This window comes from Amblyraja radiata, chromosome 20 (assembly GCF_010909765.2).
Source record: "Amblyraja radiata isolate CabotCenter1 chromosome 20, sAmbRad1.1.pri, whole genome shotgun sequence".
Classification (NCBI taxonomy): Eukaryota; Metazoa; Chordata; class Chondrichthyes; order Rajiformes; family Rajidae; genus Amblyraja; species Amblyraja radiata.
Window position 1 is genome coordinate 974,799 of NC_045975.1, and position 13,527 is coordinate 988,325.

Genomic DNA, 13,527 nt, shown 5'->3' on the forward strand with positions numbered 1-13,527 from the left:
GATGTTTTAGTGATTTACTGAAAGGCTGAGTTGAGATAAAGCAAAGTTTCAAGTCTGAAGGAGCGAGTAGGAAGGAATGCCTATTTACAATAGCTCTGTTACTTTTCAAAAGAGGGAAGAAAATTAATTCAATCCAACATGAAGGCAATACATATTGCCAAGATTTAAAACAGAATTTCCTAATGAAAAGAAGCAGATATCCATTTTAAATTGCATAATTTTAAATACAGAAACTTGGCACTACTTGTTAAACGAGTGGTTTTCATTTCAAAATTGAAGGTAATTTCAGAACAAGCTAAATTGTCTGTTGCATTTTGTGTGTAATTGACCGATTGTTGGAGTGTTAGATAATAGTGGAGACAAGGAAAGGCAGATGCTGGGTTACAAAACAACAGTGCTGGAGTAAATCAGTAGGTCAGGCAGCTTCTCTGGAGCATATGGATAAGCGATGTTTCAGGTTGGAAAGCTGGAAAGCGCTACAATGCTGTGAACTATATTCTGCACCCTGTATCTTTTTCCCTTTACTCTATTATCGCACTTCAGTCTGAGCTTTATATTTACATACAGTATTATCTGTTCAGTGTGGATCTTTAGTCAGAGGGTGGTGAATCTGTGGAATTCTTTGCCATAGAAAGCTGTGGAGGCCAAGTCAGTGGATAGTTTTTAGCCTGACATAGATGGATTCTTGATTAGTATGGGTATCAGAGATTATGGGGAGAAGGCAGGAGAATGGGGTTAAGAGGGAGAAATCGATCAGCCATGATTGAATGTCGGGGTGGACTCGATGGGCCGAATGGCCTAATTCTACTCCTATTCCTTATGACCATGCAAAACAAAGCTTTTCATTGTACCTCAGTACACATGACAATAACAAAACCTGAACCCATGTGGGTTTTACTGTAGGATAATTATAATAATAGTATACTTGGCATTATATTTCTTCACTGTGCAGATCTGGCAGAAAGGTCACAATTAATTCACGAATTAACCAAGTAGCTAACATGTCCAGCTATGTACAAACATGACATGTGAGACACATGAATATAATTCTTTGCAAATAGCAACGTAGAAATAGAAGCTTTGGTAAATGAAAGAAGTAAAACCATATAACACCTATACATTACCAGATTATTCTACATTGGCGCATAAAGTAGCCATTACATTTGTCATTTACACTTGGGAATCATATTTCCATGCAAATTATGCCAAGAGATGGCATAAGATATTTTGTTTTACATCTGAAGCAAACTTGTAGATGGAATGATAACTCACCTCGTAGCCAAACTGCAGCTCATCTGATGTCAACATGATGATATCATCGTCAATCGCCAGAACAGCTTCAGTTTCAATTTCATCGTAAGGGAAGAATCTATTACTCAGTTTGTTTTCTTTGGTCCTTACAACTTTGAGGGGTACTCCAATCCTGGGCCACACTGACTCTGCAAGAAACAAATCAGTAATATTCCAAAGCTCTTCTTCTTAGTTCGACAGCTTATTGATGGCAAATTACGACTGTCATATAATGGCAAAATTACAGACTATTGTTTGATATGAACTTTATTTTTGCCAGTTGCACAAAACATCTCTCATTCAAGCAGTGGTTCTGTACAGATAAGTGTGTAGAAAGGAACTGCAGATGCTGGTTTATACCAAAGACAGACACAAAGTGCTGGAGTAATTCAGCAGGACAGGCAGCATCTCTGGAGAAAAACATTTGTGTGGCATATCAGGTCGGGACCCTTCCTCGGGCTTTGAGGGTATATTTGTTCATTTGTTTGTTCTTTTAGGGTGTATTTGTGCCTTTGAAGAGTTACTGTATTGAGAGCAGAGGCATGACAATATTTAAAAGAATAAACGCCAAATTTAAGTGCAGCTAGGTGTTGTGATGAAGAGATGTATTTTAATAACAGCAGTAAATCTATCACTGCATTATTTATACCAAATCAGGGGAACTGTTTTTAGTCTATCCCCGACTCACAATTCCTCCGTTTACGCCGCATCTGCGCCCAGGATGAGGTTTGCCATACTAAATCATCGGAGGTCCTCACTCTTTAGGACACGGGGGTTCCCCTCTTCCATCATAGATGAGACTCTCACTTGGGTCTCCTCAATATCCTGCAGCTCCACTCCTGCTCCCTCTCCCCCCATTCGCAACAAGGTCAGAGTCCCCCTTGTCCTCACCTTCCACCCCATCAGCCGTCGTGTAGAGCATATAATCCTCTAACACTTACGCCACCTCCAACGGATCCCACTACTGGCCACATCTTCCCATCTCCACCCCTTTCTGCTTTCCGCAGAGACCGTTCCCTCCGCAACTCCCTGGTTAACTCATCCCTTCCCACCCAAACCACCTGCTCCCCAGGTAGTTTCCCCTGCAACCGCAGGAGATGCAACACCTGTCCCTTTACCTCCACCTCGACTCCACCCAAGGACCCAAACAGTCTTTCCAGGTGAGGCAGAGGTTCACTTGCACCTCCTCCAACCCGATCTACTGTATCCGCTGTTCCAAATGTCAACTTCTGTACATCGGCGAGACCAATCGCAGGCTCGGCGATCATTTCGCTGAACACCTCCGCTCATTCCCCCTTGACCTACCTGATTTTCCGGTGGCCCAGCACTTCAAATTCCCCCTCCCATTCTCAATCTGACCTTTCTGTCCTGGGTCTCCTCCATTGTCAGAGTGAGGCCCAGCTCAAATTGGAGGAACAGCACCTCATATTTCGCTTGGGCAGCTTACACCCCTGCGGTATGAACATTGACTTCTCTAACTTCAAATAGCGCTTGCTTTCCCTCTCTCCATTTCCTCCCCCTTCCCAGTTCTCGCACCAGTCTTAGTGTCTCTGACTACATGCTATCTCTGTTCCGCCCACTCCCCGGACATCAGTCTGAAGAAGGGTCTCGACCCGAAATGTCACCCATTCCTTCTCTCCAGAGATGCTGCCTGTCCCGCTGAGTTACTCCAGCATTTTGTGTCTCTCTTCGAACTGTTTTTACAATTGAAAATATATAATGTGATGAAAGCAATACATTTTAATTAATTTAATGAATGCACCAGGAAAACGTTATTTAGATTAAATCCATGAATCTGTGCAAAAACCTGCAGTTCATGTGACGTGATCCAGCATTCTGCTCGTTGAGATTTTCAGTAGATTGCAAATGAGTGATTATTTTTTTAATTGATGCCTCCTTAAAATGATGTTTTTGACAAAATGACGTCTGCTGAAAGCAGACCCCTATGACATTGTGTTAGCAGCTTTTGAAGTCTGGTTTGAGATGAGGAGGAGGGGACTGAGACATGCCATCAAAAGCTGAAGGATACAATCCAGAAACTAGGGAGTAGGTCAACAAATTGGCAGAAGACTGGGATGCCAAAGATCGTGGAGCTGGATATTAAGATTCTTCTAATCCAGCAGGTCAGCACCTATAATGGACGATCAAAAGAATAAATTCAGAATATTAATTTAAAATTTACTTCCCTAATATGGAAGAGGCAGGTATATCCATGGAGCAGTAAGATGAGGACAAGTTCCCACTAAGCAGCACAAGATATTAAACCCAACCACAGAACAATCGGCTACATCAACTAGAATTTCTGAGAGGTTGGGTAAGCAAATTAATTTCAAGTGTGGGGAAAGTATTCAGAGAAAAATAATGGGGGGGGGGGGGGGGGGGGGGGAGTCACTCGATCTTTGGTAGGGAGCCACTGTCCAAAATGACAGCTTCCCTTTGCTTTTCTGCACCTTAAACCACCATTCTGTGCCTCTTCCAGCCTGACCAACAAACATGCGGTGAATTTGCATGTCCTTTTGTAAGAAACTAACAATGTCGCTGCCTTTGGGATAAACTTCCTAGTGGGGCTTTTTTTTTTTTTTTTACACAAAGAGGGTGGTGTGTGGCTGTAACGCCCTGTCTGAGGCGATGGAGGCAGATACCACAGTGGCACTTGAGATAGGCACATGGGGATGCAGGAATGGAGGGATATGGATTATGTGCAGGCAGATAAGCGATGGTCCTGGGATCATGTTCAGTACAGATATCGAGGGACGAAGGGCCTGTTCTTGTGCTGTACTGTTCTATGTTCCAAAAGCGGTTAATTTTGTAATTCTTAGGCCCTGCAGAAATATGGAGGAAGAATATCCACGACCTACTGAACAAATTCTAAAATCTGGCTTTAGAGATAGACGTCTAGCAGCTTTGCAGTCAGTGTATTTATTTGTAGAGAACTCTAGCAAGACAAGTTCAAGGGCTGGGATGCAGGGAGGTGAGAGTAAGCAGAACTCCACTGTCAGAGATGAAATGCCAGACGATGGGTGGGAAGTTCCTGCTGATAAGGACACGCACTTCCCTAGAATCATTTAATGATGTACCTTTTCTGCTTTTTAAAACACTCCCTCATACAAAATGTCTTTCTTGTCCATATGTCACTAAACTGAGGCAAGGCTAACATCAATGTTTGGAAACATAGTGTTTGTTTTGGGGAAAAATTCTGAAATGGATAAAAAGGTCCAACAGAATATGAGAAGAGAAACAGTTCATTGCTTGCGTGCAAGCTCATCTTTTTCTCTTTGTTTCCCCAATCAATTTGCAGCTAAACAATGACTCACTGTAGCCATAAGGTTAGGCTTGGGCCATGCATTTCTCATTACTTTTGTCAAAGTTGTGGTTTAATTTTACAGTGCCCAGTTTGTTTTGCTTTGTGGGAGAAGGGGCTGGAAATAGCAGAACTGCAATAGTTTCATACTATATTTATATGGGCTACTGTATAAACTTGAAAAGGCAGGTAGACACAAAATGCTGGAGTATCCCAGCGGGACAGGCAGCATCTCTGGAGAGAAGGAATGGGTGACGTTTCGGGTCGAGACCCTTCTTCAGACCAGAGATGCTGTGTGTCCCGCTGAGTTACTCCAGCATTTTGTGTCGATTTAAACCAGCATCTGCAGTTCCTTCCTACACAATGTGAAAAGGCAAATCATTAGTGTTGTGTTCCAAGTTCAATTCGTCGATGCAGAAATTAATTTGGAAAGTTTATAAACTAGCACATTTCAGAAAGCTGCAGTTGTCTTCCTTAAAAACACAGAAGCCCTTTGAATATGGTGGACTATAATACAAACGACACTGCTCATCAGAATACCACTAATTATTGGGACGTATATTCTTCAGTCTGTTTCATGACTAAATCACCAATAACTTCTGGAGCCACACTGGCCATAAATTACAAATCCTTACCACAGAAATTGTGCATTACCAGCAGTAATGGAGGTTTAAAGTGAAACAAAAAAAAAAATCATTAGAGCTAACTGCAGTCCTTAATTCCAGGTGGAACTGATTTCCTTATCTGCACAAGAGCCAGCTCACAACTTGCTTCTTCCTGAAAGACATCAGTATTTGAAAAGAAGCTGACTGCATTTTATGTTGCATTAGGGTGACAGCAGAGTTGACATAATTATTCTCGTGAACTTTCTAAACTCGTAAAAAACATAAATCAAATAACTGGACATGAACCACAGTGGCAGAAAGCAACATTTACACGTTGACTGTCCATCCTGTGTGCAAGAAACAAAACATTCTGTTCTGTGGATAGATGCTTAGATCATTTCCATTTTCCATAGGACAGTGGAAATAAGAAAATATGTGGAGTGACTGATAACCGAAGCCCTCGGTCCCCATTACCAACGGCTTTCCCAGCCACCAATTCCATCATCTTCCCTTGTCAGAGGCTGAACCGCAAAGATATGTGATATTTTGTTAAGCTTCAAACTCTTTTTCTGTTCTCATTTATCTTCATATTTATTCGTGGGATGTGTCGATTCTACCAATGCTGCCATTTATTCTCCTGTTCCTAAATTTAGAGAGCAGTTAAGTCAAACATGGTCAAATAGAGCTCTACTGGAAATCCAAAATAAAAACAGAAACTGCTGGTAAATTAGTAAGTTCGGAAATTCTGCGGTAGGCATATTAAAGTATATTTGGGTTGAAGGACCAATGAAACAGCCAAAAATGAACTGAGACACTGAGGGTTTTCTGTCCATTTCTGTCATAGACTCAGAATTAAAGGACGTTCTTTAAGGAAGGAGATGAGGAGAAATGTCTTTAGTCAGAGGGTGGTGAATCTGAGGAATTCTTTGCCACATAAGGCGGTGGAGGCCAAGTCTGTAGATAGACTATTTAGCTGCCTAGTGTTGAATCATCATGGCACAGGGAACTGTTGTTCAACCCATCAGTCCCATTCTTGTAGATCCCCCCCCCCCCCCAAGGTCATGCAAATACTTTCCCTCATATCCCCATTGATCATTTCCACTGACTTTACAGGCAACAAATTCAACATCATTACCACAATTAATCTCTGAATTAAAAAAATCATTCCTTTGTTCATCTTGCCCTTTATATTTTGTTAATCATTCTAAAGTTGTGCTCCCTTTCCCTTAAAACATAAGGAGGTGGCAAGGCAACGAGGGTAACAGAGGATGATGGCCACTGAGGAAGATTGTGAATCTAAATACTGCATCATCTGACCCCGTGCTTTGATCGCCTGTCCATTATTGAGGCACATCTGGACATTGGATGGGCATCTTACCTTCAGGAGGGCTCTTATTCTGATTGTTCCACACAACCAGCAGCTTGGAAAGACTGGGCACTTTGGAAATCTCAGTGATCACTCGGAATAAACTCTCAACACGGTCAAAGGTGAGAACGACAGCGGTGAAGCCTTGCGACCGAGGTGGAATGAGTGGGAGGAAGAGAGGATTGTTCACGTTCACCATTTTCTGAATAAAATGAAAGATAGAAGTCTCATGAGTAACAGCGCTGGTCAATACAAATCTAGAATTGATTGCCGTAATTATAATGGAATCACTCAAAGGCCCTTTCCAAAAGTAACCACAATTTAATCTAATGTGGCTCATTTAGTGGGCAAATCTTTTATGCAGTGTTTTCCAAGGAGAAGAAAATCCACAATCAAGTATCAGATCATGCATGAAAATGTCAAGAGACCCCTTTCAATTTGACTCATTCCAGATGACCAGCTCACTTATGGCAAATAAAAGGAACAACGCTTGAACATTTCAAATGTGATCTATTCCTCAGATGATAGGTTTGTCACGTGAGTGAACACTCAAATTCAGAAGAATGAGAGGTAATATCCTGAGATTAGAAGAAAGACAGAGATTGAAGCTACTTAGATGGGCACATGAGATGGAGGGAATGGTGGGATATGGATTATGTGAAGGCAGATAAGGGTTGGTCATGTTCGGCATGGACATTGTGGGCCACAGGGTCTATTCCAATGCTATACTGTTCTATGTTCTATTTACAAATCTTAAAGAGCTTGATAAAGCAGATGCAGAGAAAACAGACAATGCAAAGCCAAAGGAAGGTCAAAACTGAATTAATCAGTAACCTCTCAACCTTAGTGGGACAGAAATAACGACATTTTATTCAGTGGTACTTTATTGTCGCATGTACCAAGGTACAGTGAAATTCATTTCTGTATACAGTTTAGTACAAGTATCACTATACATAAGCACTCAGTACAGTGTATAGCAGTAGTACACTGAGACAGTGTACAGAGATGTGTTGGAAAGAACTGCAGAAGCTGGTTTACACCGAAGATAAACATAAAATGCTGGAGTAATTCACCAGACAGGCAACATCTGTGGATGGGAGGAATAAGTGACGTTTCAGGTTGAGTATTCTCTTCAGACTGAATAAAGGTCTCGACCCGAAACGTCATCCATTCCTTCTATCCAGAGATGCCAGATTTAGCACCATTTTCAAGTCCCAGTTGTTGTAGGCGCAGGGTTCTTGACCCGGCCATGAAGGCCAGTTCCATGTTAAAGCAATAGATAAATATATTATTACATGTTGAATTCATGCAAAATTCAATTTTCCTGCTTCACATGAATGCGATACAATTGAATTTACACCCTCGATTTTATTTTTTATTAAATGCTTGCCCCAGACATTTAAAGCTCAAAGTCAAGCGAATGCCAGAAAATGAAGCCAATAGTTTTGGCTCTTATTCAAAAAAACTAGAATACTCTTGATGTGACATTTAGCCGGCAGGAGTACAGACACTAGCTGCTGTCGTGGTTTTTATTTAAATATAAGAAAGAACAAATTAAACATTACCGTATGCGTACATTTTAAATAAGAGCAATTTTGGCAATTGGACATTTCAACAAGTAATGTTTTAAAAAGTCACTCAGAGCCGCGAGAACAAAAGATATATGAATATTTATAAGATACAAAATTGTTTGTGCCACTAGATCAACGTGCACCAGCTGTAAATAATTGTATTCTAAACACAAATAAGTCTCAGTCATTGCAAAGATGTGTACGCATGTCCAATGCGAATGTGAATGTAATTCAGAGAGTCGCTAACTCAGCATCTGAAAAGGCCCATCAAAGTATTCATATTTTTTTCTGGCAATTACTCATCTGCATATAACTTTCAGTTGCAAAACTGAATTGCAAACAACCTTTGATGCTTCTTTAAGTGTGCAGCACGTATTGGTTTGCAGCCTAATACTAAATCCAAAGATATTTTGATGAAGATACAAAGTGCTGGAGTAACTCAGCAGGTTAGGCAGCACCTCGGAAAGAAAATTATCTCCAGATCTCCAGATTTCTCCAGAGATCTGAGTTACTCCAGCATATCTGTCTTTTAAGGCAGAGATAGATTCTTGATTAGTAAGGGTGTCAGGGGTTATGGGGAGGGCAGAATGGGGTTAGGAAGGAAACTGGATGAATCGAATGGCCTAATTCTGCTCCTATTACTTCTGACCATTATGTCTCTTTTTTAGTAACCCAACATTTGCAGTTCCTTGTGTCCATAAAATATTTAGATGTGCCATACGCAAATGAAAGGTTAGGCTGTCTACTTTAAAAAAATAAAATAAACTGCAAAGAATGACAATAGGTGCAGGAGAAAGCCATTCGACCCTTCGGGCCATTCAATGTGATCATGGCTGATCATCCCCAATCAGTACCCTGTTCCTGCCTTCTCCCCATATCCCCTGACTCCGCTATCTTTAAGAGCCCTATCTAGCTCTCTCTTGAAAGTATCAAGAGAACCGGCCTCCACCGCCCTCTGAGGCAGAGAATTCCACAGACTCACAACTCTGTGAGAAAAAGTGTTTCCTCGTCTCCGTTCGAAATGGCTTACCCCTTATTCTTAAATAGATTCACTATGTTGCCACGATCTTTTGGTTCCACATCAGATCTCCTGCATTTATGTCATTTTGGCCTCTACCCAATTTTGCCAATTTCCACAATTCAGCGCGGGTATTCCTCTGTCGATTGCCTGCTCCACCATTGCTCCAGCCTTTGTTGTGCTGTGTCCCTTGCTGATCTTCCAAAATACCTGAACTCTGCAAGGTGGTAAACTATCCACACTAAATGTATTCACTTTAAATAGCATCCGTTTGCTCCTCGGTAATGTGCTTATATAAATTTAATTTCCCAAGGTTTGATATGTGTCTCCAACAAACATTTGTTCATCATGATGGGAAGCAATCATATATTTCTACAACGTAAACATTGAATATGTATTCAATGAGTATATGATTCAATGAGCATTGAGTATGAACAGTGTCATGAACAGTGTCTGGGAGAGATTGCACATCCCCACACTTTCAGTGCCTTAACATGCCACGCATTTCATAGATCTAAAGAAATAGGAACAGCGGACAATCCAGCCTTTCAAACCTGCATTACCTCACCTACATCCTCTGAATCCAAGCATAAAGTCCCTCCTTTATCCTTGAGGGGTCCTACCCTCTGGTCCCAGACTTCCATTGCTGGAAGCATCCACTACATCTAGGCCCTTTCATTATTTGGTAGGTTTCAATGAGACCCCCCCCCCTACCACCAAACCCTCATCCTTCTGAACTCCAGTGTGTACAGGCCCAAAGCCATCTCCAAGGTTCAGGCTTATCCTTATTCATAAATATCTTAAAATCTATGGAGATGTATTACTGTTCCCAAATTACTTTCCCATAGAAATGTTTCTCACTTGGACAGGCTTGCTTTCCAATACAACGTCCAGTATGGTCTCTCCTCTATTGGACTATCCGTATACTGTTTCATGAAATCCTCTTGGATAATTCTGCCCCGTCTAAGCCTCTTGCACCAAGGAAGTTCCAGTCAAAATCAGGGAAGTTAAAAGTCACCCACTACAACCCTGGCTTCTCGTCACCTTTGTCAACAATCTTGTTGCTTTTACATCATTCCATAATCTGTCCACATATTCGTTCCTCTGTATCCCGCTGGACAGTGGAAGGCCCATAGTACAAACCCAATTTGAGCTCTACCCATATTGACTAGGTGGATGACCCCTCCAGTGTCTCCACTCAGTGCAGCTCTGACACTCTCCCTGGTTAGTAAGCAACTCCACCCACCTTTAACTTCCCTTTCTGTCAAGTCTGAAACATCTAAACTGTATATATTCAATCTCCATCGGTGCCTTTTATAACTAAAGTTAACAAATTAAAGAAAATAATATAGAAATTGACTTGGTTTGATTACAAATACAATCCAAATGGATTATTTATACACACCTATCATGCAATCATGCCAGAATTCTGACTGCCCATGAACTACTATCTACGCCTTTGATGACCCCCGGACTATCCTTCGTCGTACTTTAATTGTGCAAATGTACCTTGCACCAAACGCTATTCCCTTATCATGTGTCTGTAAATGTAATCATGTATTGTCTTTGGAAACTGCTGACTGGTTACCACGCAACAAAAGCTTTTCACTGTACTTCGCTACACGTGACAATAAAATAAAATAAACTTAACCTGTCTGCTCCCCCTCAACCTGTATTACACACTATAAACAGCCGTAAAGTATTAGCCGATATGCACATAATTCAGTGTCGAGGGCACGTTTGCTTTTTGATAGATTTTGACAAACTATTAGTCAATTTCTTCCAATTCATAAAATTAAGATACCCCAATATGAATTAAAATGTTTAGTTTAGTTTATTATTGTCACGTGTACCGAGGTACAGTGAAAAGCTTTTTGTTGCGTGCTAGCTAGCTAGCGAAAAGACTAGACATAATTACAATCAAGCCGTCCGCAGTGTACAGATACAGGATAGCACAGTTTGTGTAAGAAGTGCGGCTGTTGAAATAAAGATTAAAGAGAGTGGAGCGATTGTAATGTACGATAGAAGATCCACTTGTGGGACCAGCACGCAGAGTGTCGCCAGGCTTTCGTGTCGGCTTGGTCAGAATGCAGAATGGAAACAAACGCGTCAAGTGAAAATCGTGGCTGTTTTCTGATGAGCAGATTATGACTCGTTTTCTCAGGGTAATATTTCAAACACGCTTCGGACAATCGCAAAGTCATTACTTCAATTTTCAGAAACAAAACTACTAAACAGAACAGGAACGATGTTCACACAAGGGTGGCAGTGTTGAAAACTGAATGCAAAGTCAATCCACTGGCTGCGATGTTTACAAAGGATTACTGCTCAATGTACAATTACGAGCACAGTAAAATTCTTTTGCTTCCCAGAAATCAGACATTTCAAGATCAAAGAGAGGACTGTATTTGTTAGAGGCACAGATTGGCACTTTTACTCATGCTGTGTGAACAATATTTTAAGTGTTCGGAAGCCGGCATTTCTCAGTTTCAAGCTGTCCGCAAATGTAAAGCAAATAACTGATGCCCTGGCGCTGGCCATGTGCTATTTGAGATACTTTTTCCTTTGCTTAAAATGTTACAGACATGCATGACAAGCAACACAGTCAGAAAGAACTGCTTTATTGAACTGATCAGATTACAATTTGAGGCACGCTGTGTTCGACAGACAGACAGACAGACAGTGTGACAATAAAGGCTGCTTGTTAATGCATGGGCATCTATACAACCCATCCTTCTGGAAAGCCAAGGGGAGCCTTTTAAGAAGCACAAATGTTTCTCAGAAAGGGAGTGGGCATGATCATGGATTGCTGCATTGTAGGCCTGTGCAAGGCTGTGGAGACAAGCACATCACTCTGTCTATGATGCCTTTTAAATTACATCCTACCTCAATGTGGTTTCAATTATAGCTTTTGGATAAAAAAAACCACTTGATTTATTCAATGCTTCAGTCCAATTACCCTAGATGTGTTTCCAGTGAATACTTTGAGAAAGTATTCCAAGTTGCTTCTCATCCTGTAATGGTCAAAAGGCCAAAGACAGCCTCCAGATGCATTAACCCATTAGGTTCTTTCCCCGGCTCGCAACCCAAGTATCTCCATGTTCTAAAGCAGATGTGATCCACGGCAACACAGCCTTGAACTTGATTCTGTATTCATGCTAGTGCAGGAGTTCGGTGTAAGGAAGAACAAAGACCGTATACAGTGAAAAACTGCTCCAAGATGGAAAGGGCCACTAGGTGGAGTAGGAGACAGGTCCAGCTCATTATGGACAGAAATATGAAACAAAATTATCCTCAAAGACAAACCACTGAACAGCATGACGGTGCAAGTATCCAGACAAGATGGCACTGTTTGAAGGTTAATTGGCCTCTGTAAATTCACCCTTGTGTGTAGGAAGTGGGTGCAAAAGTGGGGAAACATAAAAATAGTGTGAGTGGGTGATCGATGGTCAGCATGGACTGGGTGGGCCGAAGGGCCTTTTTTCATGCCATATCTCTAAATTAAATACATGAATAAATAAATAGAGAGAATGACAGGCAATGTGCATCAAATGGGAATTAAAAACAAATTGAAATCTAAGCGCTGTGGTATTTCCCACAGGTTAGGTACAGTGCAACGTCAGTCCACATTGACTTGCAGAGTGATCTTGCGGTCCAGGTCCAGATCTCCCTGAAAGTGGCAGCATGAGTAGATAAGAGTGGGAAAGGCATATATGGTAAGCACACCTACGCTGGTTGTGGTACTGAGTTTAAGTGTCAGGAAGTCATGATGCAGCATTTTTATGACTCGGTGGTTTGGTTCCATTTGGAGTATTGCGTGCAGTTCTGGTCGCCCCGTTACAGGAAGGATGTGGAGGCTTTGAAGAGGGTGCAGAGGAGGTTTACCAGAATGATCCCTGGATGAGGGGATACAGTGCCCTCCATAATGTTTGGGGCAAAGGCCCATCATTTATTTATTTGCCTCTGTATTCCACAATTTGAGATTTGTAATAGAAAAAAAATCACATGTGGTTAAAGTGCACATTGTCAGATTTTAGTAAAGGTCATTTTTATACATTTTGGTTTCAACATGTTGAAATTACAACAGTGTTTATACATAGTCCCCCAAAATTCAGGACACCATAATGTTTGGGACACAGCAATGTCATGTCAATGAAAGTGGTCATGTTTAGTGTTTAAGAAGGAACTGCAGATGCTGGAAAATCGAAGGTAGACAAAAATGCTGGAGAAACTCAGCGGGTGCAGCAGCATCTATGGAGCGAAGAAAATAGTAAATGTTCTGGGTCTGAAGAAGGGTTTCGGCCCGAAACGTTGCCCATTTCCTTCGCTCCATAGATGCTGCTGCACCCGCTGAGTTTCTCCGGCATTTTGGTCAT

The 13,527-nt window shown here is 41.4% G+C and overlaps 1 protein-coding gene across 4 annotated transcripts in view; it reads right to left on the reverse strand.

The window, feature by feature from the left end:
- ext2 (exostosin glycosyltransferase 2) overlaps positions 1-13,527 on the reverse strand; it is a 187,928-nt gene that overhangs the window by 25,982 nt on the left and 148,419 nt on the right. For all 4 annotated transcript variants that reach the window (XM_033038616.1, XM_033038613.1, XM_033038614.1 and 1 more), the window contains 2 exons: positions 6,575-6,764; positions 1,273-1,439 (listed from right to left, as the gene is read on the reverse strand). In XM_033038616.1, coding sequence (XP_032894507.1) covers positions 1,273-1,439; positions 6,575-6,764 — 357 coding nt within the window. The remainder of the gene's footprint in view (positions 1-1,272; positions 1,440-6,574; positions 6,765-13,527) is intronic.